This window comes from Ammodytes marinus (genome assembly GCF_949987685.1).
Source record: "Ammodytes marinus genome assembly, chromosome: 1".
Taxonomy (NCBI): Eukaryota; Metazoa; Chordata; class Actinopteri; order Uranoscopiformes; family Ammodytidae; genus Ammodytes; species Ammodytes marinus.
This window is the reverse complement of record NC_137230.1, coordinates 22,432,476-22,453,693: the sequence shown is the minus strand read 5'-3', so window position 1 is coordinate 22,453,693 and position 21,218 is coordinate 22,432,476. Positions and strand designations below refer to the sequence as shown.

Genomic DNA, 21,218 nt, shown 5'->3' with positions numbered 1-21,218 from the left:
TACGGCCACTATTACTTGTTTTGTATTTGTTTAGGCCTATTTGTTAATTGTTCTTATATCAGCTATGATTGTAGGATAATTAAAAAAAATATGTAATACATTTTACAACAAAACATTTTTAAATGCACATCCCTTTATAAATGGATAACTTCAAATGACTAGTTACATTTGGGTATTCATTATATACTTCACTTAATCCTGTCCTCTTGATCTTTCTGAGCATTTATTTTGGATTATATACATTAAAAACAAAATGTATTAATTAACTGGCTTCATTTATTAACTAATATATTTCAAACACACAGAATGCAATGAAGACTGAAGCAGAATCAGTTTGGAGCGGAAATGTTCTCATCATAACAACTCATTTCGATTATATATGACGGAAACAACTTTTTTGATTGTACTCAGATGATTTCTTTAATGCAAATGACACTTTATGTGAATATATGTTGTTGTGAATATTGACTATCATTTAGATTTTCTTACCTAAACTAATTAAGTACAACACAGCTAAGAGATTCACCTCGTGTTTGTATTTTTTTAAAACATGGACATGATGATTAATGTGAGTGAAAGGATTTGAGATTATTAACCCAGAAAGTTTTCATTTGCACCATTTTGAAAAATTTAAAAATGGTTGATTTAAAATTAAATATTTGGAAACTACATTCCTTCCTTTCTTTCTTTCTTTCTTTCTTTCTTTCTTTCTTTCTTTCTTTCTTTCTTTCTTTCTTTCTTTCTTTCTTTCTTTCTTTCTTTCTTTCTTTCTTTCTTTCTTTCTTTCTTTCTTTCTTTCTTTCTTTCTTTCTTTCTTTCTCTTGTGAAAAGGCTATATCCTTACACATATTTGTTCTACACATATTCTCCTGTTCTGAATCATTAGAAAAACATTTTCTTTTAAAAGGACAATGTTCTCCTTACCTCCATCCATCCCTCCTTACTTACTTCCATGTTTAATTACTTATTTCCTTCCTCCCTTCCTTCCTTCCTTTTACTTAATAACATATTAAATTGTTTTCACGCACTTCCCTCTTTAGTTACTTACATACTACATATAGTATGTACATATAGTATGTACATACACATATAGACTTAATAATCTGCCATTTAGAATAATTAGAAAATTATTTTGCTTTCAAATTAAAAAATGTCCTTCCTTCGTTATGCTACATAAATACATACCAGACTGTTGCAAACTATACTTTATATTTTCCAATATAGTATTTAGAGAGTTGTGATAAAGCACAGAACTAGAAACTGCGACTTTCAGCGTTTTACACAAGTGTGACATCATAAATTGGGGGGACAAGGAGACTTGTCTTTAGTTTCTGTTTGGAGACAGTGGATGCAGTTAATAGTAACTTATTATGTATAAAATATATAAATGCTGTATGGACCTATCCTCATAACATTTTCAATATGTGACATTTAGTATTTGATTTAAGATCAAGCTGTACTTGATTTTCATGGAATCAGTCGATGTGGACTAATTCAAAAAAAAATAATAATTTACTGTTAGTCTACAAGTGTGCGTATATTTAAAATAGTTTGTGGAATTGAATCATGGTTTTTCCACCTCTGAAGCTCACCCACACTTCCTTTTAAAGATGCTAATTTTAGATGCAGGGGTTTTAATCGGGGGAAACCAAGCGCCTGTGTGATGTCAGCTTTGTGCTTTGTTGCCATTTGCTGCTCATAGTGTTTATCCAGATATTGGTGGTAAAATATTGTTTTGGCATAAAACAGCAGCTGCTTTCGGTCTGAAACAGATAGCAGCAATGACATGAAAATATTCTTTCTTGTCTGGAGAATAAAAGATTCTCCGTCTGTGTCTGAATGTTTCCCTGCGGTGTCACGTGTCAAATTCTGAAGACACAGACCAAGGCAAGATGATGGCTCAGAGAGCTGGAAATGTTATCAGATCATATCAGCTGTATGTTGCTCGAGTCTCATGCATATTCCATATATGACAGGAAGAGAGAGTGAAATCAGGCCCTTGGGTTTGCCCACGTGGAAACACTGAAACAGAGCTCTGAGCTGTAGAGAAAAAGAAAGTATGTTTTTTTTCTTTTGGCTAGACATTAAACCACTCATATAATCCTTTTGCCCTGATAAACAAACACTGGCTGTTGCTTCTGTTTCCCTTGGCTCTTAAACTAATTGAAAGTTGGTGAGGTTCTGAGTGAGGGTGATGCTGGTGATAAAGGTTTTCCTGACCGTATTTTACATTTCATCCCTTCAGTCAAACTTCAGAAGAAGAGATTTGGAATTTCTTTCCACGGACGCCAACTCACACTTTCTTCATTGTGTCCTTTCACATGTTAGGGGAAGACAATACACAACCTCACTGTCTTAAATGAAAAAGGGAAACTTTCAAAGTGACTTCCTTTTTAAATTTGTAAAGAGGCGGAGACAGACAGCCGTCCTCAGCAGGCATATTACACATTGTGAATTTCTAGTATGTCAGGAGGGGAGGGGTGCGGGGGGGGGGGGTCCCTGCAACATTTCCTCTTCTTCCCCCGCCTCCTCATGTACTTTCAGCCTTTCCCTCCGACTATATTTCGCCTGTCTTTTGTGTATCCTCTTTAGCACGCTCATAGGATACACACACATATGATGTACTTACTAGACTAAACTTGTTTGAATGAAGCCAAAGAGGCTTCTGACTTGCAGCGAGAATGGAGATACTATTCTCAGTGCTGGAGAAACGGGGGTGGGGGGTGTGGATAGGTACTGAGAATGGATGGGGAGGCACCTTCTCTTCTCAGAAACAGAGCAGTATGACATGGTTACTTGGGTTACCACAAGCAAACATTGCAGGCAGCAACATTCTGGGCCAGTCTGCCGGCAACGACTAAGATACGTAATGAGGATAGCATGCAGGATCACAGTCATTTAGGGTAAAGGGGTCTTTTCAAAATCCCCACTGGTGACACTCCCATAACTGTCAAAACAGAAATCCAAATCATTTAACAACCTTGCACAGTCATATCGCCCAGTTTTCACAGGTGGCTTGATAAGAAACCAGTAAAGGTGTAATTATTATCAGTGAAATGCTCACAGATTGAATTTTTATTCAAATGTTGTCAGAAGATTCCTTTATCCTGATCCATGGACCAACCCTTTATATCCACTATAAACAATACTCAAATCAAATCAGATCAGTTTTATTTGTTTAGCCTATTATCACAAATAGACATTTGCCTCAGTGGTCTTTACATTCCATTCCTCGGCTGAGAAAAAAACTCCCAGTAAAAAAACCTTTATCGGGATTTTTAAAAAAATAAGAGAAATCTCAGGGAGAGTTGACAGAGTAAGGGATCCCTCTCCCTGGACGGACATCCTGCAATAGATGTCATAAGTACAGAAAATCACAAAGGAATTCAATCATTGACTGGATTTTTACATGGTTATACTAAAGTATAGTGTGGATGCAGGAGGACTTCAGATGCTGCCAGAGGGGGGACCAGATCCACACCGTCTCGTCTCCACCAGGACAAACTGTAAGAGGAAAGAAAGACTACCAATGAGCGAGGCAAAATGAACATAAAGAATCAACAAGCATGCGAGTAGAAAGAGTACTATCCTGCTGGATGGTGAATCAATGCTGATGTGAGGCAGTAGCAGCAGGAGAGAGTCCGTTCCTAGGACAACTTTTTCCGCACAGAAACTCTGAGTCAGTCGAGCAGCATGGAGAGTGCTTGGAAGACAGAGGGAGAGGACCCCCAATGACTCTCCTCAGGCCACCATCATCTTTGGTTTTTAATGACATATCGTAACAACTTTTGGAGAAACTTGCACACAAAGTTGTGCAAATGGTTCCCAATAGATGATTTTGGTGATCTCCTGACCTTTCCCCTAGTGCCGCGTCCATGAAGGGTTGACATCGGTGGTATTGAATGGATTGCCAAACAAACTGGTACACTAACATTCATCTTCCCCTGCCAAGTTGCTGATCCCTTAACTGTACCCTTTAGTTTTTTTGCCAACCAACTGGAAAACTAACAACATTCTGATCAGACACAGCAGTGTACTTTGTGTTTTAGTGCTAATAATAAGCCAATGTTGAATGGGAAAATCAGAAGCAGAAATACTTAATTGAATGCTGATTAAATATCAGGGATGTATTAGTGAGCTATGAATGCCTTTCTTCCACAATGAAGACCTTGAAGGAAATGAAGGAGCTAATCCCAACTTGAAAAAATTTCCAATTCAATGGTTGGTGGTGGTGAGACAACTCTAGAAAGGAACCTAAAGGACAACAAATTAAATAAATATAAAATCTTAAAAACAGACAGCTTTTTCTGTTCATGAAGTTTAACTCGCAGTGACATTTCAAAGTCCCTGTTCGATGGATGTTTGACGTTGTAGGTATTGTGTTATTTTTTATGATGATGTTGAATTATATCTGTATACTACCTGCTAAACTATGTATTATGTAGTGTACACTGTAGCATTAGTAGCCTACATAGTTTGGATTTGGGACACAGTTTCAGTCTTATTTCCTAAGGAAACGTTAGGAATCATCAACTACATGTGTTCAAGTCCTCTTTCTTTATTGAGGCAGTAGAAAATGTGAGGAAGGAAAAACAATGTAGGAAATCTTTGGAAGGTATGTTACAGATCCAACAGGGTTTGGTTCCACCGGCAGAACGTACATTAAACTTATATTCATCCCATTCATCTCATGTGTGGCTACAATGGCTCCATTTCTGGCTCATATTTTGGCTTGTCAGCTTCATTAAAATCCTTTTTACAATAGGTTTGAAGAGGAGGACATTCAGTTTCCAGACCTGTTCCTTAAACACAGTCGTGCATTTCATACATTTTCCTGTCAATTCTTTGACATGTTACACATTTGAACATGGAACCACATTGAAATGCATGATCTCTCAAATAAATTAATATATGTTCTCTTCTGTAGGTAGCATTTACATAAAAGATAAAAAAGTACAAAGTTGTGCGTGATTTTCTTTTTCTATTTACTAGTCATTCAGTTAGAAGGGGTTTTCACATGAGTCACCCAAGTGTATATAAGACATAAACCCACACTTACAGTTCAATGAGAGTGAGAGAGACGGGAGACAAACACTCCGCAGAGAAGAAAGAGAGTGACAGCAGTTGCCGAAAAGAGGAAGTGTGTTCTGTGGTGTGCTCAGGAGCCAGGTCAGTAACTACCTAACTACCATTACTACAAACACAGACACACACACATTCATGAACACTTACTTCCTGACATCATCCTTATTCTCAAACAGTCAACATATGACAACACCATATAGCTTTACAGATAGTTTCAGCTCCCTCACACCTGGATTTGTTCAGTGTGTCACTTACAACTCGGTGAACACTCTTCCAGGTATCTCAGTCTGCATTTTCAAACTCAATCCTGCATGCCCTTTAAAGGGGTCACAGAAACGGATAAAACCAAAAGAAATTAGTGCTCAGGATTCTAATGTTTAAAAGGGGAATGAAGTATGAAAATAGCTACATACTGAAAGAAAAAGCTCAAAAGTATTTATCACACTTGAACCTAAGTAGTCTAAGGAAAACTATAAGGGAGAGATAATTGAGGTTCAAAGAGTTCGATGTATTAACAGTGCTGTATTTATTAGTTTTTTTATTAACGGGGCAAAGATGTTGGCAAATTTAAAAAGTTTAGATACAGACGATGTTGTTCAATATTATGGATACATTCAGGGTACATTTTTCTCAGTAAAAGTCAAAATACATAAAGTTGTATTGCACTCTTTTCTCCACAATCTCTGCTGTCGTTACTGTCATGTGCAGTTTATGGTTCATCGTAGTGAATAATTGTGAATGAAACGCTGCAGCTCAGACCTATGAATCTCTATGCCAAACAATGTTTAACAGTGTGTGCCGCCCCCTGCAGGTCACACCTCAACAGTCTGAATACCAAATCTGGGGTAAGTGTGGAAGATAAATCAGTTGTCAAGTATGAGTCTCAGGATGAGGTTAATGCTAATCGTGATAGGGGTTGTTCATTTGCAGACACCTAACATGTTAGCATTAGCTTTACATTGGGACATCTCACCGAAACATCCCACACTGACGGCAACATACAACTGATGAGGATTATGCATACACAGATGTTAAGTGAAAAAAAAGGTCTAACATAAAAGACTGTCCTGCTCTGAGTGAAGACGTCAAGATGATCTGCTGCATTCATACACATTCAAGATGTTTGGCATATGATTCTTCTGTGGTAAAAGACAGGTTGACTTCTCTTGTCTCTTCTCTATGCTCTTGTATGATTTGGTTGAGTTGGCATATACATATAATTTATATATAAGTTTACTGCATAGCCCTGCCCAAGATAAACTTGATCACCCAAAATAAAAATAAATAACTGTCTGGCATTAAAATGGTACATTCATATTGTATATGTATCATCTTATAAAGGAACATTTTCATATTCTGTATGGAAATAGTATTGGATACTATTGGTACTATATTTTGCCATTTTTCTGTTTTATATATTGACTGCAACCAGAATGGTGAGACACAGGAAGACGGAAAATCTGATCGATGTCCAAACCGTGTATCCCCAAATGTCTTGTTTTTTTAGTATTCCAGACCAAACTTAAAGATTGGGTGTACATAAACCATTGACAATGTGTTGTTGCAATGCTGAAAACAGACTATTTTCTCTTGAAAAGCTGATCCAGCTAAGTTTTTTTTCTCAATATGATATTTAATATCAGTTGTATTTTGGGTTGGAATGGATTTTCATCGCAATATGTTTTCATGATGTGTAATAAATCGTAATCTGTGCCCAATTTTCCCATTTTGGATAAATAAGCTCCAGCAGAGGTAACTGTATCTGAAATTGCAGCAGTAAGGAGGACAACCACAAAATGTAATTGTTGCATCAAAACCATGCTTATATTTCTGATTAAATGTGTCTTGTTTGTGTCATATTGGATGTGTTTTCCTTCTTTCTGTGTGCCCTTTTGCTTTTGGTTTGTCAGTTAGATGAGAAATGCTTCAGACAAAATGTGGATTCAGATATTTGTGTTATGTTTGGGATCTGCCTTGTAAATGTACGTTGGCAGGCAGCTGAGTTCATGACAACGAAAATGAAATCAATGATAAACATCTGAGGCATGCACATCTAAAGTTTAAATTAATGACAAATATGAAAAGACGCTGGCAGCCCTCTGAACAGAACCACAGTCTGTTCCTGACAGAAATGCAGACATTTCATTTGCAGTCCAGCTGTCATTTGTGGTGGTTTAGTCTTGTGACAGAAGCTCTGTGTAATCTTTTAAACCACTTTGTCATTAGTTCAAATTCCCTGAAAATGAGCGGATTACTGCTTTGGCTCCTTAAATGCAGAATTAACAAGAATTCAAGGGAAATCCACGCAATGATGATTTCAAATGTATTAATAAGAATAAAACATCAAGCACAGGATATAGTCTGGGATTTCCCAAACTCATTGGGTCAAACATTTAGAGGTGCATCTTTATGACCTGCTATGCCCTTAATTTGAAAAAAAGAGTTCCCCTTTAAATACAGTTTCAATTATTTAAAAAAAACTAAAAAGGTCTTGGAAAAGTATTAACATTTTTAAAGATGCTTTTTAAATGTTGAGAAGATCAAACCATTTCCATCCAAGAAATACATTGGTTTAATTCAAATTGATACTTACAGTAGCTATCTCAGTGATGTGAAGAGCATGAGGGAGGGACAATTGGGCCAACCAGCCCCGCTCTCCCCTATACGCATGAGCCTGGTTAATGGGCGGACCGGTCAAGTCAGCTGATGACTGAAATACTCCACACACAATCTCTGTCCTCAATGCATGCGGGTTTCGTCACACACGAATCATTTTATGGCCAATTACGCACAATGTGGACGATTTCATGCAACTGCAGGGGAGAGACGCGCAACTTGGTGGGATATCACTGCGGAGTGTTACCTCTGCGCGCACCTGGAGCCGCCGGAGACATGCAGGGGCCACACAGCGCTGCCCGTTTTCACTCTGGTTTATGATACCGAGCCGCTGCGTACCTGCGACTGGGTCCTGTGATGGGGAGATTCACATGGAGCTGCGGTGCCGTGACCCTGCTGGCCATCATTTGCTCGTGTCGTGCCGTCACGCTGGAGGCCATCCACTGGAGCAGCTCCAACACAAAGTAAGTTGATGAGTTAGAGATCCATGGACTTGGACGCAGCTTTCTGACGCTGCTTTGTCCGTTTTCCTAATGAATGAAGTCAAGTTAGCCAAACGGGACACAGCCATTCTACTATATGAATCATGATGACACCAATTAACAATTAATCCCTAACAATGAATGAAACAGTTTTCATCATCGATTAATCCTCGTTTGTCATTTGTCATGATCCCTGGCTTCAGCTTTTGCAATGGGAGGTTTTATGTGTTTGTAAATTGAAAAGTGCTGCAACTCATTATCGATTCTTCTGCGTATATTTATGTTTTTGTAGGATGAATCTAGTCGATTTTGATCTCATGCCAAATCCCCCATCATCCTTGTTTGACAAACACTCCAAATGCATTCAGTTTATTGTGACATCAAAACATATATAAAATCCTTAAAAAGAAGCTGAGATGAGTGGATTTGTTTGGATCAATGATCAAAATAGACGCAGATTGATGTTCTGTCGACTGACTAATTGATTAATCAACAGATCGTTTAGACACGCATTTTATAGACATTTTTTATTTTTACTGGCAATTAGCGTTTTTCACTATTTCAAGAGTTCTATTTCCCTCATCATCTCTGTTCACTTACTACTTCAACCCTGTTGTCTCTCAATTGATCTCTCACACAGGTTTAGTCCAGGTCAGGGTCTGGTGCTGTATCCTCAGATCGGGGACAAGATGGACATAGTGTGTCCCCGGGCGGATGAGTCCTCAGGGGGGACGGAGGAGTTCTACCGGGTTTTCCTGGTCTCTCGGAGTAAGATGGAGAGCTGCACTGTGGACAAGACGGACACTCCGCTGCTGAACTGCGACAAGCCTCACCAGGACGTCAAGTTCACGTTCAAGTTCCAGGAGTTCAGCCCCAACCTGTGGGGTCTTGAGTTCCTCAAGGGGATGGACTATTATATTACCTGTGAGTCCCCTGCCCTGTGTGTAACCTCAGGGCTCAGAAATGGTCTCTCAAATGTTTTTTTTTTTTTTTTTTTTTGCCGTATGATGAACATGTAGAACACAAAAAATCAGAAGAACAAAGACGATGCTTGTATACCTACATGTGGAGGCAGCGTTTGAATCAATTCTATAGGAACTGTTCCTTTTTTCTTTTTTCCCTCCTGGACGGAGAGGAAGCCATCATCATCGGCTCCCTCCTCAATTTGTCAGTTTGCATGAGAATCATAAAAATGTGGCCTCGTTATTGGGCCGCTGTCGGTTAAACAAGCATCTCAGTGGCAAGCGATGCATGAGATAGAGAGCAAGTCTGACCATGTAGCTTCGTCTACCTCGCTTTGCTCTGACAGCACACTCCGCTCTGGTAGGCCAGTGTGATTCCAACGGCTTACATGCCCCAAATCACACAAGGCTTTTACAGCATCAGGCAGATTTGATGGGCGCTTTCATGGCAACGTGGCTTGTGGCCTGCGAGATTTTGTTATCTGACCTAAATGCTGCTAACAAGTGTGTGTGTGTGTGTGTGTGTGTGAGTGTGTGTGTGTGTGTGTGTGTGTGTGTGTGTGTGTGTGTGTGTGCGCGCGCGCGCGTGCAGATCTTGCAGACTGTGTGTGGAAGAGACAGGGGTGAGCAAGAGTTCTTGCAGTATGTGTGTTTGACTGTGTTTATAGTGTAGATGTGTGTAGATGTAATTCAGTTACTGTTCAAACAAAGTTATTTATTTTGTTCACCACCAATATTGCATCAGAGTCGAAACAATTAGTCGATTCATAAAAAAAAAAAATCGGAATCTATCATCTTATTTTAGATTAATAGTTTCAATTCATAGTTTTAATATTTTCTTGTTCCAGCCTCCTTAATATGAGAGTTTGCTGCCTTTATGTGAGAATAATATCACTAAATATCTTTATGCTCTAGGACTTTTGATCAAAGAAAAAAAAACGTTATAGACATCCCCCAGAGCTCTTTAAATGTGTGATGGGTTTTTGAACAGTTTTCTGGCATTTTTTAGGCCAAACAAGAACTTAATTATTATTCGGAGCAGGCACTGTTGCTTCTTTTGTATCGTTGTATGTGTTTCATGGTGTGTTTTAAAAAATATAGATATTTTGTATACACTGTGCATTAAAGTGTGTGTGTGTGTTGCCTACGTGATGCAACATTCGGGAACTGGCTCAACCTAAAGTCTGACTTTAAAGGCCTACTTCACCGGTTGGAATATGAAGGTGTAATGAACTCAGAGATCCTATTTAGTATAAATGTGCAAAAAAAAATTAAATCGGATCATCTTAGCCTGAGAAAAGGCAGAAAGAGTGTTTTATGGTCTCACTGTCTAATCCTACCTTTTCCTTACTGTGACATCACAGTAAGGGTTAGAATTAACAGGACAGCTGGGCCAAGGGAAGACTAAGGGAAGACTGAGGGAAGAAAAACCTCATTCATTCATTATATTATATTAGTTATTTTATAATGATAGAACGCTGGTTCTGTATGGGTGAAGTATTCCTTTAAGTCTAATTAACCCGATCAATTTGTCTTATGATGGTGCAACGAAACATAAACGTAAACCATTTAACGAAAATATGTTTTGCCTCCTTCTCCTTCTCTCTGTGCATCAGCCACGTCTACAGGCGCTGTGCAAGGTCTGGATAATTCTAATGGAGGGGTGTGTAGAACCAAATCCATGAAGCTGGTGCTGAGAGTCGGCCAAAGTAAGTACTTGTGTTTGTGTTGGTGTGTGTGCGTGTGTTTGTGCCAGCTTGTGAGTAAAGCTGGAAAAGAGAGTTTCAAACAGAGCTACAGAGTTATCTAACAAACAATGCTAGAGGATCATTAACAACCTTTGTTCCATTTTTTATACGTGTGTTGCTATCATCTCTTCTCTGGAGTTAATGATCATCAATTGTTTCCTTTGGAGAGAGATTGCCTTCCATGTATGGTCTCAAATCCGTAATTCAAACTCCTGGCAGCTTAAGGCCATCAGTATTATTCCTGCATGCGATTATTTGACTGTTTGCAGCATGGCCAATGGTCATATACTGTATATAGATAGATAGATAGATAGATAGATAGATAGATAGATAGATAGATAGATAGATAGATAGATAGATAGATAGATAGATAGATAGATAGATAGATAGATAGATAGATAGATAGATAGATAGATAGATAGATAGATAGATAGATAGATAGATAGATAGATAGATAGATAGATAGATAGATAGATAGATAGATAGATAGATAGTGTAATGGGAAAATTAAGCAACAGTGATACGTTAATAGTAGCAATAGGTTTTATTCAATCATACAGCAAGGATCTCCGCGGAGAGGTCACAAATACAGACACAGGTTAGTATGCTTGTAGGAGTGACAAATTCTTCCTTAAAACGTCATGTATTTAAGGGACATTTGCTCCCCAGGGGGGGAGGCGTCTAACAATGGTTCGAAGGGGAGATAGGTAGAGAGGCAGACAGTTCTAATGTGCATAACTTAACCATAGGAGGAGTTTGGGCATAGGACAATAGGAGACTGATACTTAAGCACATTGCTTTTCGACCGAAAGACAGACTAATTGTACATAACTTAACCATAGGCGTGGCTGTCCGAGTGGTCGTTGGGTAATCTACATTTCAGTTACAAACCACATGCAATATATCCAATAATATATCCAATTACACTTATAAGTCTATATAAAACAATGGTTAAGTAAGCATTCCAATATCTGAGTCCAGAGATATATTATATGCAAAATCTGCTACCACACTTCACTCTTTTTATCATATATGATAACATAAAGGATAGCGAACCACAGTAAGGCAAAACATACACTAGGGGAGAAAAAAATAAACCCCAAAACAGTCAAAAGATAAGGCAAAAGGAATAACAGGGAATAATAAAAACCTCTCAAGGAAAAAATATAAACCCAGGACAGGCCAAGATTAACACAAAATGAGAACTTTGATCAATGGGAAAAAACCTCAATAGGCATCTTTTGAGGAAAACATTTAACCAAAAGTTGAGTGAAAATAGCAAAGGGAAAGGTCAAAAGGCATGCCCCAGCGCCAATCTATTTTGCATAGCGGAAAAGGCAATAGTTGATTTGTTCAGGTGTGTGTGGGGGTGTGTGTGTGTGTGTTTATCTTGTGTATCAGACAGTGGGGCAGGTGTAGTTGCTTGAGTGGGTGTGTGTGTGTGTGTGTGTGTGTGTGTTTTGTGGGACAGACGGAGGCGGGGGCAGTTGTAGTTTGCTGGTGTGTGTGGGTGTGTGTGTGTGTCAGACAGTGGTTTGCTGGTGGCGTCTCGCTCCCAGTAAAGCAATAGAATGTGCAGGGCAAGGGGTGGGGGTTCAGTGTGAGTGAATCCGGGGAGGGGGCATCCGTGGTGCAGGTTAGGCGGCCATTGCCGGGGGAGGTGGGGGTCGTCTGGCTCTCCTTGTAGCGAGGTGGTTGCCCGTCATCTTTTTTGTCGTTGCTGGTGCTGGTCCTGCTGATGTCGTCTGGTCCATGCTGGTGGTCTGCTGTCCGGTCGTTGGTGCCGCTTGATCCGTCGGGCTGTAGCTGGCAGCGATTCCTTTGCAGTGGCTGGCATGGATCCAGGTGGTCCGTTCTGCAACCTTCACGGCCGTCATGGTGGAGAGGAGGAAATAAAAGGGTCCCGTCCATCGCTTGTTTCGCCAGAACCTCCGTCTGGGAGCCATGACCACAAACCGATCTCCGGGTGGTGGCTGGTCGTGGTAGTGCATCCTTCACCAGTCTGTGGAGAGCAGAAAGAGAAAACAGGGGAATGACACAGTGACAGTGGCAGTGACAGTGACAGAAATGAACACTTATAGCAGAAAGTCAAAGCCATAAATAACAACAATGTTGACTTGTCAAATAAACAAAGTGATCTTACCTTTTGGATGCAGTCATCAAGCAAAACGTAACCATAATAAACTTACCGATCGGACCTGCAAGGCCAACAATGTAAACTGTGGTGAAACATCAACAAGTTTGCAGCAACATGTTGATAATGTGCAGCAAATAAAACAAAACAAATTACAAAGTTAGTTGTGTTAAAATGAGTTGTGTTAGGATTTAGGAAAACCACAGAATGTGAGAAACAGTAAAAAGAAACATAAAAGAAAACAGGTATAGCAATAGAATGAGATAAGCATATTTCCAGGGAAATAATCAGCACCTACAAGAGTCGGGAAGCAAAGATGAAGTTAGTAGCAAAACAAGAAACAAGTTTAAGTAAAACTTAAACGATCGCTGCGCGCAATAAATCAACTGAAATACACACCCAAGTGCACAGAGTTAATCCAAACAAAATCAAAAATCAAGCATTCAAAAAATGCTGGCAGCAAGGTGACCAAGATGTCTAATGGTCAGGCAGATGCCAGAGATTCCACACAAAACACAGAGAGAGAAAAACAAGCCAACTGACTGCTTTTTGGCAAAACCAGAGATCAGAACTCTGTGCTCTGACGCATAAAACACCTCAAACTCAACCAAACTATAACAACAACAACAACCCTCTCACTGTCTTACATGTGCTGTGAAGCAATATGCAGGCAAACCACAGAACACAAATCACAAAATCCTGCAACAAAGAAACCTAAAATCTCTTTTTTTTTTTTTTTTTTTTTTTTTTTTTTTTTCAAAAACACAGAACACTCCACTGGCAACAAAAACAACCAAATAAGAGGGCCAACTCTGCCCTTATGCTTTTCCCACAAGAAAGGAAAAGTTTCAAAGGAGTTAAAACCTGCTGGAGAAAAAGAAAAATTAGTACAAATGAAAGCACTGTAGTAAAAACAATGAGGGAATTGGCTATACAGTAAGTGGGCTATCAGTGGGCAAGGGCAATCTCTATCGCTTGCTCTGGGACAGAACCACAGAGCACTATACAACATCTCTCCTACTCTGTGTTGCAAAGATAAAACAGCCCACAGTCAAACAGGCTAAACCAACCTAAATGTAGAGCCTAACAAATTGCCAAGTTGCATGAACACGAGGGTTCAAAGGAGAAATAATGGAATAGCAAACCTGCAGGAGGAAAAGTTAGTGCAAGCAGCCAAAAACGTTTCATTTATAACGGAAAATAAATGTCTGAAAGGTGAAAACTGTTTAGCATTGCATGTTTTAAAGGCATTGATGGCCGATCAAAACGGTGAGTGGGCTATCAGCAAAAGTGATTGTCACAGCGACAGTGGTGCAAGGCTATAGTGAAACAAGGGGGAGATACTTACATAAATGTAAAAACATGGGTTTCTGTGCTATTGAGAAGTAAAATGGGCATGTTGGCTGGGCCTACAAAAGGGGGATCTAAAAGAAATGAGCAATCAAGAAAACAATACAGCTTCTTTAAGAGTGGCTGTGCATGTTTATCTGTGGTTTAAAGAGATGTAAATGAGGGAGTTTGGCTTGAACCAGGACAAGTATTTTCTAAAAACAGATGGGCTAGTCCTCTTTCTAAAAGGAGGCATGTAGTAAACAAGATTAATGCTAGAAACAAGGCAAAAGTGACAAGTACATGGAGACAGGCTAGTCCAGCCATGACTGCAAAAATGAGAGTAGCCCTTTTTGCTACAGAGGATTCATGTAAACACAGGAGGTGTAGACAAAGGCATTTGTTAACAGAGTCAACTTAGGTGGCAGTGTCCCTGTCGTGCTGAAGGGAGACTGAAAAACAGACAGAACAAATTATTTTAGAGATGGGAAGAAAACAGCATTAAATCAGACAAGTTTAGCAAAAAGTCCCCAAAGTCAGGAAAACATTGGGGGAAAACACAGTCAATCCCAGCAATTTACACATGGTGAACACAAGACAAAAGGCCATGGCCAGGACGGAGGATTAGACAAAAGGAAGATGCAAAGGATGAGATGGTTGAACTAAGCAAAACACAGGGAGGATACTCACACCTTGGAAGTGGGCCACAGCAGACGAATGATAACAATAACAAAAGAAATACTCTAAGCAGAAGGTAAAAGTGGGCACCTTGGTATGTAATCGTCGCTTACCAACTGGAAGAGTGTTTGACGCTGCTTCTCTGCTGGAGAGAGCAGCGGAAATGAACATGGCGCCAAATGAGCCCACAGTAAAATCCTCTGAAAGAAATCACAAACTAGCAAAAATCAAGTGAAAACACGTCAACCAGCCTCGAAGGCCGGCTCCTGTTTTTGCGTGTGGCTAGTCCAGCCACAGAAAAAGACTTTGCACAATGTTCCCTTAAACAGGACAACTCCAAACTAAAAAGGAATTAAAGGCAGATAGGCTGCTAGCTTTAGACAAAGAAATGGCAAGGCCATCTGAACTGGGAATTAAATGGTAGCTAAAAGACATATGATGCCTTAACTCCTAAGGTTACAGGCCTGAATGCTAAAAGCAAATGGGTACGACATGATAGGCTATATATTGTGTACAAAAACTGAAATGGGAGTTTGCAGTTGCCTGAGACCATGCTTTAGTGGTGTTGAGTTTAGCCATGGTGGATTTAGGAGGAAGAAGGAAACGCGGTGAAAACGCAAAGCGTCCAGACTGGACAGACACGCAGCCAGTGCCCAAAAATCATGCAATAAACCGTTGAATGGACCAAAACGGCCACTAAGCCTCCGGCGGCCCCGTGGCCACTAGCATGGGGCTGCGGGCATAACCTCCGCTATCCCCCGGAGCAAACCGGGGCACCTGGCATCGTTTAATGCGTCCTGGAAAATCAAACACTGGGAGAGACAGTTAATCTTAAATAAAACACAACGCAAGTTAACACTTACCTTTTCCTCGTGTGGCACCGTGTCTAGTTAACTCAAAGCAAAACAGAATGAAAGAACAACAAGACAATACAAAAACAACAAGACAAAACAATAAAAGACAAGACAAATAAATACTTATGAGATCTCAAAGTCCTTGCCTTATGATTAAAATGAAAAACCCCGCTAAAATCAACAGTATCTTGGTCTGTCAAAGATAAACAATTCCGAAGGTCCTCCCACGGCGATATCTATATAACTGAAAGCCCCCTCTGGCCGAATTCTTGTCCCAAAATCCGTCGATTTAGACCCTTACAAGAAACATTATACGACAGCCTACCTTACCGATGGGCTCTGTTTGTCCGTCAAACTTTAAGACTGCTTCGTCAAAACAGTCGCGTGCCACTTAACAATCGAAAGGAATCTCAAATGTGTTAAACCCGTCCCCCACACAACATACAGAATCAAAACAAACTAGTCAATGTTAACTCTGGAAAAAACACAACGGAGTGCTTCACCCTGGCATGCTGTATGTGACTTTTCCCACAGAGAAAACTTCAGAATTCAAATCTTTTAACCCAATCGTTTTTGCTTTTTAAATAAAATCAAACCCTTACTTACTGGTTCTTTTCAGGAGGAGACGGCAGAGTGTTCACGGGACGAGCAACAGAATTCCTCTCTCTCCCGAGTTTTAAAAGGGAAGTTTTGTGCGAGATGAGTTCAAAGAATCAGGTGATCAACCAAGAAAACTGTTGTCGGCCCCGTGTTGCTCCGGTCGTCTCTCCGTCCAACTAGCTCGCCAACTGTAATGGGAAAATTAAGCAACAGTGATACGTTAATAGTAGCAATAGGTTTTATTCAATCATACAGCAAGGATCTCCGCGGAGAGGTCACAAATACAGACACAGGTTAGTATGCTTGTAGGAGTGACAAATTCTTCCTTAAAACGTCATGTATTTAAGGGACATTTGCTCCCCAGGGGGGGAGGCGTCTAACAATGGTTCGAAGGGGAGATAGGTAGAGAGGCAGACAGTTCTAATGTGCATAACTTAACCATAGGAGGAGTTTGGGCATAGGACAATAGGAGACTGATACTTAAGCACATTGCTTTTCGACCGAAAGACAGACTAATTGTACATAACTTAACCATAGGCGTGGCTGTCCGAGTGGTCGTTGGGTAATCTACATTTCAGTTACAAACCACATGCAATATATCCAATAATATATCCAATTACACTTATAAGTCTATATAAAACAATGGTTAAGTAAGCATTCCAATATCTGAGTCCAGAGATATATTATATGCAAAATCTGCTACCACAATAGATAGATAGAATTATTATTATTATGCTCTTATCATCACCATTATTTTAAATACCTCTACAACATAAAATTCATAGAGAACTTTTTTTTTTCATTTCTTAAACTATCAATACAATATAATAGTGGTATTATCTGTCATTTTATTAGGTAAATACTACTAATGAATCAAGCATTTATAGTGCACTTGTTTATACATGTGTTGTCCGATTGAGCTGCACATAATCAGATAAATGAAGCAGATGTTGTGTTTATGCCTGTGTTGCTAAGCTAAGCCTTATCAGTTGAATCCCCAAACTGTAAGTTTTGACCTCATGTGAAGTATTATTCCTATGAATTATTTAATATTTAGAGTTGGAGTTTGATCTGGTGTGCTTGATCATAAGTGAAAATATGGGGCGGTTTTACCCACCGTGTTTACAACCACTGATTATGTAAACAAACCTTTAAACAGCAGCTGAAAACACTAATAATTCTGATTTAGTTGTATACTCCACTTCATCTTTATATAAAAGGCCCTGTCAATTCATTTAGGAGGCAGTGTCCAGGTGTGTTTTAGATGGTTGCTATGTTAATGTCACAACCCTATTAATTTTGATTTCACATATTGTGGCTATAAAACAGCAAGCCTAATCAAATTTTGTTTTAATTTGGAATCTGCTTGGTTTAATTTGCGCACACACACACACACACACACACACACACACACACACACACACACACACACACACACACACACACACACACACACACACACACACACACATATACACAGTGGCTTGAAAAAGTATTCATACCCCAACATTTTGACACGTAACAACCACAACAAGTACATTTATTTTATTGGGATTTCATGTGATAGACCAACACAAAGTGATGCATGATTGTGAAGTGGAATGAAAATTAAACATGGTTTTAAAAATGTTTTATAAATAAAAAACAGAAAAATGTGGCATGCAAAAGTATTCAGCCCCCCTGAGTCAATACGTTGTAGAACCACCTCTCACTGCAATAACAGCTCCAAGTCTATTTAGGTGTGTCTCTACCAGCTTTAAAATTCTTCTTTGCAAAATCGCTCGAGCTTCAGATTCAGCGTCAGATTGGATGGAAAGTGTCTGTAAACAGCAATTTTCTTTCCAGATATTCTCAATTGTATTTAGGTCTGGACTTTGACTGGGCCAATCCAACACATGACTATGCTTTGATCTAAACCATTCCAATTGGCTCAGTTTGGGCGACTGTGGCTCAGTTGGTAGAGCTGGTCGGCCGATGATCAAAGGGTTGGAGGTTCGATTCCTGCTCTGCCACCTGTGTCATAGTTGTTGTGTCCTTGGGCAAGACACTTCACCCACCTTGCCTCGTGTGAATGTCGATAGTTAGCCTGCTATCGGTGTATGAATGTGTGTGTGAATGGTAACGTGGGAATGGAAAACAGGTCTCCCTTGCAAAAGAGTCTCCGGTCTCAATGGGATATACCTGTATAAATAAAGGTAAGAAATTGTAGATATGGCTGTATGTTTAGGGTAGTTGTCCTGCTGTAAGGTGAACTTTCACCCCACTCTTAAGTCAGTTGCAGACTCTAACAGGTTTTCTGCCCTGTATTTGGCTCCATCCATCTTCCCATCAACTCTAACCTGAATCTGAAGCTCGAGCTATTTTGCAAAGATGAACGGGCAAAAATGTCAGTCTGTAGATGTACAAAGCTGGCGGAGACATTCCCAAATAGACATGGAGCTGTAATTGCAGCGAGAGGTGGTTCTACAACGTATGTACTCAGGGGGCTCAATACTTTTGCACACCACACTTTTCAGTTTTTTATTTATAAAAAAAATTGTGAATAATATTTCATTTTCATTCCACTTCACAATTATGCGACACTTTGTGTTGGTCTATAACATGCAATCCCAATAAAATAAATGCACGTGGTTGTGACAAAATGTGGAAAAGTTCAAGGGGTATGAATACTTTTTCAAGCCACTGTATATACAGTCAAGCCCGAAATGATTCATACCCCTGGCAAATTTTGACTTAAAGTTACTTTTATTTAACCAGCAAGTTTGTTCTTGATTGAAAATGACACAGGCTTCTCCCAGAAGATAATAAGACGATGTACAACACACAGGAAAAGTGGTGAAGAAATGTTTAGGGGACAAACACATTAACGTTTTTCAGTGGCCCAGCCATAGTCCTGACTTGAATCCAATTGAGAATCTGAGGAGAGAACTAAATATCAGGGTGATGGCAGTGAGACCCTCCAACCTGAAAGAGTTGGAGCTCATTGCTAAAGATGAATGGGCCAAAATACTATTGGAGACATGCAAAAAGCTGGTCAGCAATTATAGGAAGCGTTTGATTGCTGTAATAGCCAATAAGGGCTTTTTCTATTGATTATTTAGAAGGGTATGAATAAGAAGAATGTTATGAATAACAGGGACATTTTCTTACTCTTCCAGTGAAGAGTAAGAAAAGGTCCCTGTCGTGACTTGGAACACAATCTTTTGTGGTCTGATTTTGTTAGAAATTGGTTTCTCTTCTTTCGGGGCCTAGTAAGTATTAAAAAAATCCACAACGCTTCTCCTTTGATTCTAAAAAACATTTAGAATGACAGATAGGGACAACAACACCACCCTACAGTAAAAATTAGGAGATAGAGCTTTGGTTCTTCCTGTCTTATGTTGTGATTTAAAGCCAATTCGTCCTCTTTTATTATTCCAGGCTCTTCAGATTCGCCTTCCACACTCCAGGAGTCACCCACAAGATTCCCACCCACCCAACCAAAGTCCAAAGCCAAGGACCCCTCCGCCAGGGAAAAGGATATAAAAAGTAAAACTGGTAGGTAGACAAAGCAAAAATGGCCTGGGAAAATAGCACTTGTATGGCTTACCGATTATACATTCTTTTTGCATGTTTGATACAGTGTCTTTTTTAAAAGCAATGCATAATATTTTACTAGTTTTTTAAGAAATCGTTACTCAAACATTTTTAAATGGTACATTTGCCGATTATTAAAAAAGCATTTACTTAAAGGAGAAGTATAGCAATATTGTCCTTTTAGCTAACTTCCTGTAAGTAACTGCAGTTAGCAGTCTCCTCCCTCGTCCCTACGTCACACACGTTCAACATTATGCTATTATAAAGAATCAAAGGATGGATTTGAGACACAGTATTTGTACTCAAACCTCGGCTGACAATGATGTTGTTTCGTCCTCAGAAAAATCAAAGATTTGAGTCTTTTTCTCCAGTGTGTGTCCAGCTTGGACTGAGGTTTTTTCATGTTTACACATGCGTTAACATCGTCAATCTGGGTCATTGCCCAAGTGTTTCTGAAATCTCTCTTTGTAGTGTGTCCTGATTTTACTCTTTCATCACAGTTCTCTGTCCCTTTCTTTTCTTTTCTCGTTTCTCTTTCTCATGACAGACGCGGCGGGCTCAGAAACGGGACAAACAAACCCCAGTGGCAGCGGTGGGCCCGTGCCAGGACTGTTCATGTGGGTTGCCTGTGGCGGTGTGATCCTCCTTCTGGTCAGCGCAATTTTGCTGGCCGCGCTGTGGAGGTACCGCCGCCACCGTCACTGTGCCCCAGATATCCAGCACTCCACCTCCGCCGTATCCCTCAACACTTTGGCCGTGACCAAGCGCGACAGCATCAGCAGCGGTAACGACGGCTCGGAACGCAGCGACATGGTCTTTCCTCTGCGGGCTTCTTCTGACGGCATGATCTGCCGTCATTACGAGCGTGTGAGCAGCAGCGACTACGGGCAACCCGTGTACATAGTCCAGGAGATAACTGCCCAGAGTCCCACCAATGTCTACTACAAAGTCTAACATCACACGGATCAGCCAATGACAAAACACTTCCTTTGCTTTACTCTTAAACGTTTTGCAAGTGGCTGTGAGGAAAGCCAGTTTTATCCTTGTGTCACACTTGAACCAGCACGTGCACAAAATCTGTCCGACCATTTTGTTTCCTTGAGATGCTGAAAAGACCATCAGAGAGGACATTTGTTCAGTAGACGTGCTCAGTT

The 21,218-nt window shown here is 39.9% G+C and overlaps 1 protein-coding gene across 1 annotated transcript; it reads left to right on the top strand.

The window, feature by feature from the left end:
- Positions 1-8,058: 8,058 nt before the first annotated feature.
- On the top strand, positions 8,059-21,018 carry LOC307248530 (ephrin-B2a-like; the record flags this gene model as incomplete). The annotated part of the gene is made up of 5 exons (XM_080024938.1): positions 8,059-8,165; positions 8,824-9,107; positions 10,762-10,854; positions 19,909-20,025; positions 20,612-21,018. 5 exons carry the CDS (start codon positions 8,059-8,061, stop codon positions 21,016-21,018), a joined length of 1,008 nt encoding a protein of 335 aa, XP_079881064.1.
- Between the last annotated feature and the right edge of the window lie 200 nt (positions 21,019-21,218).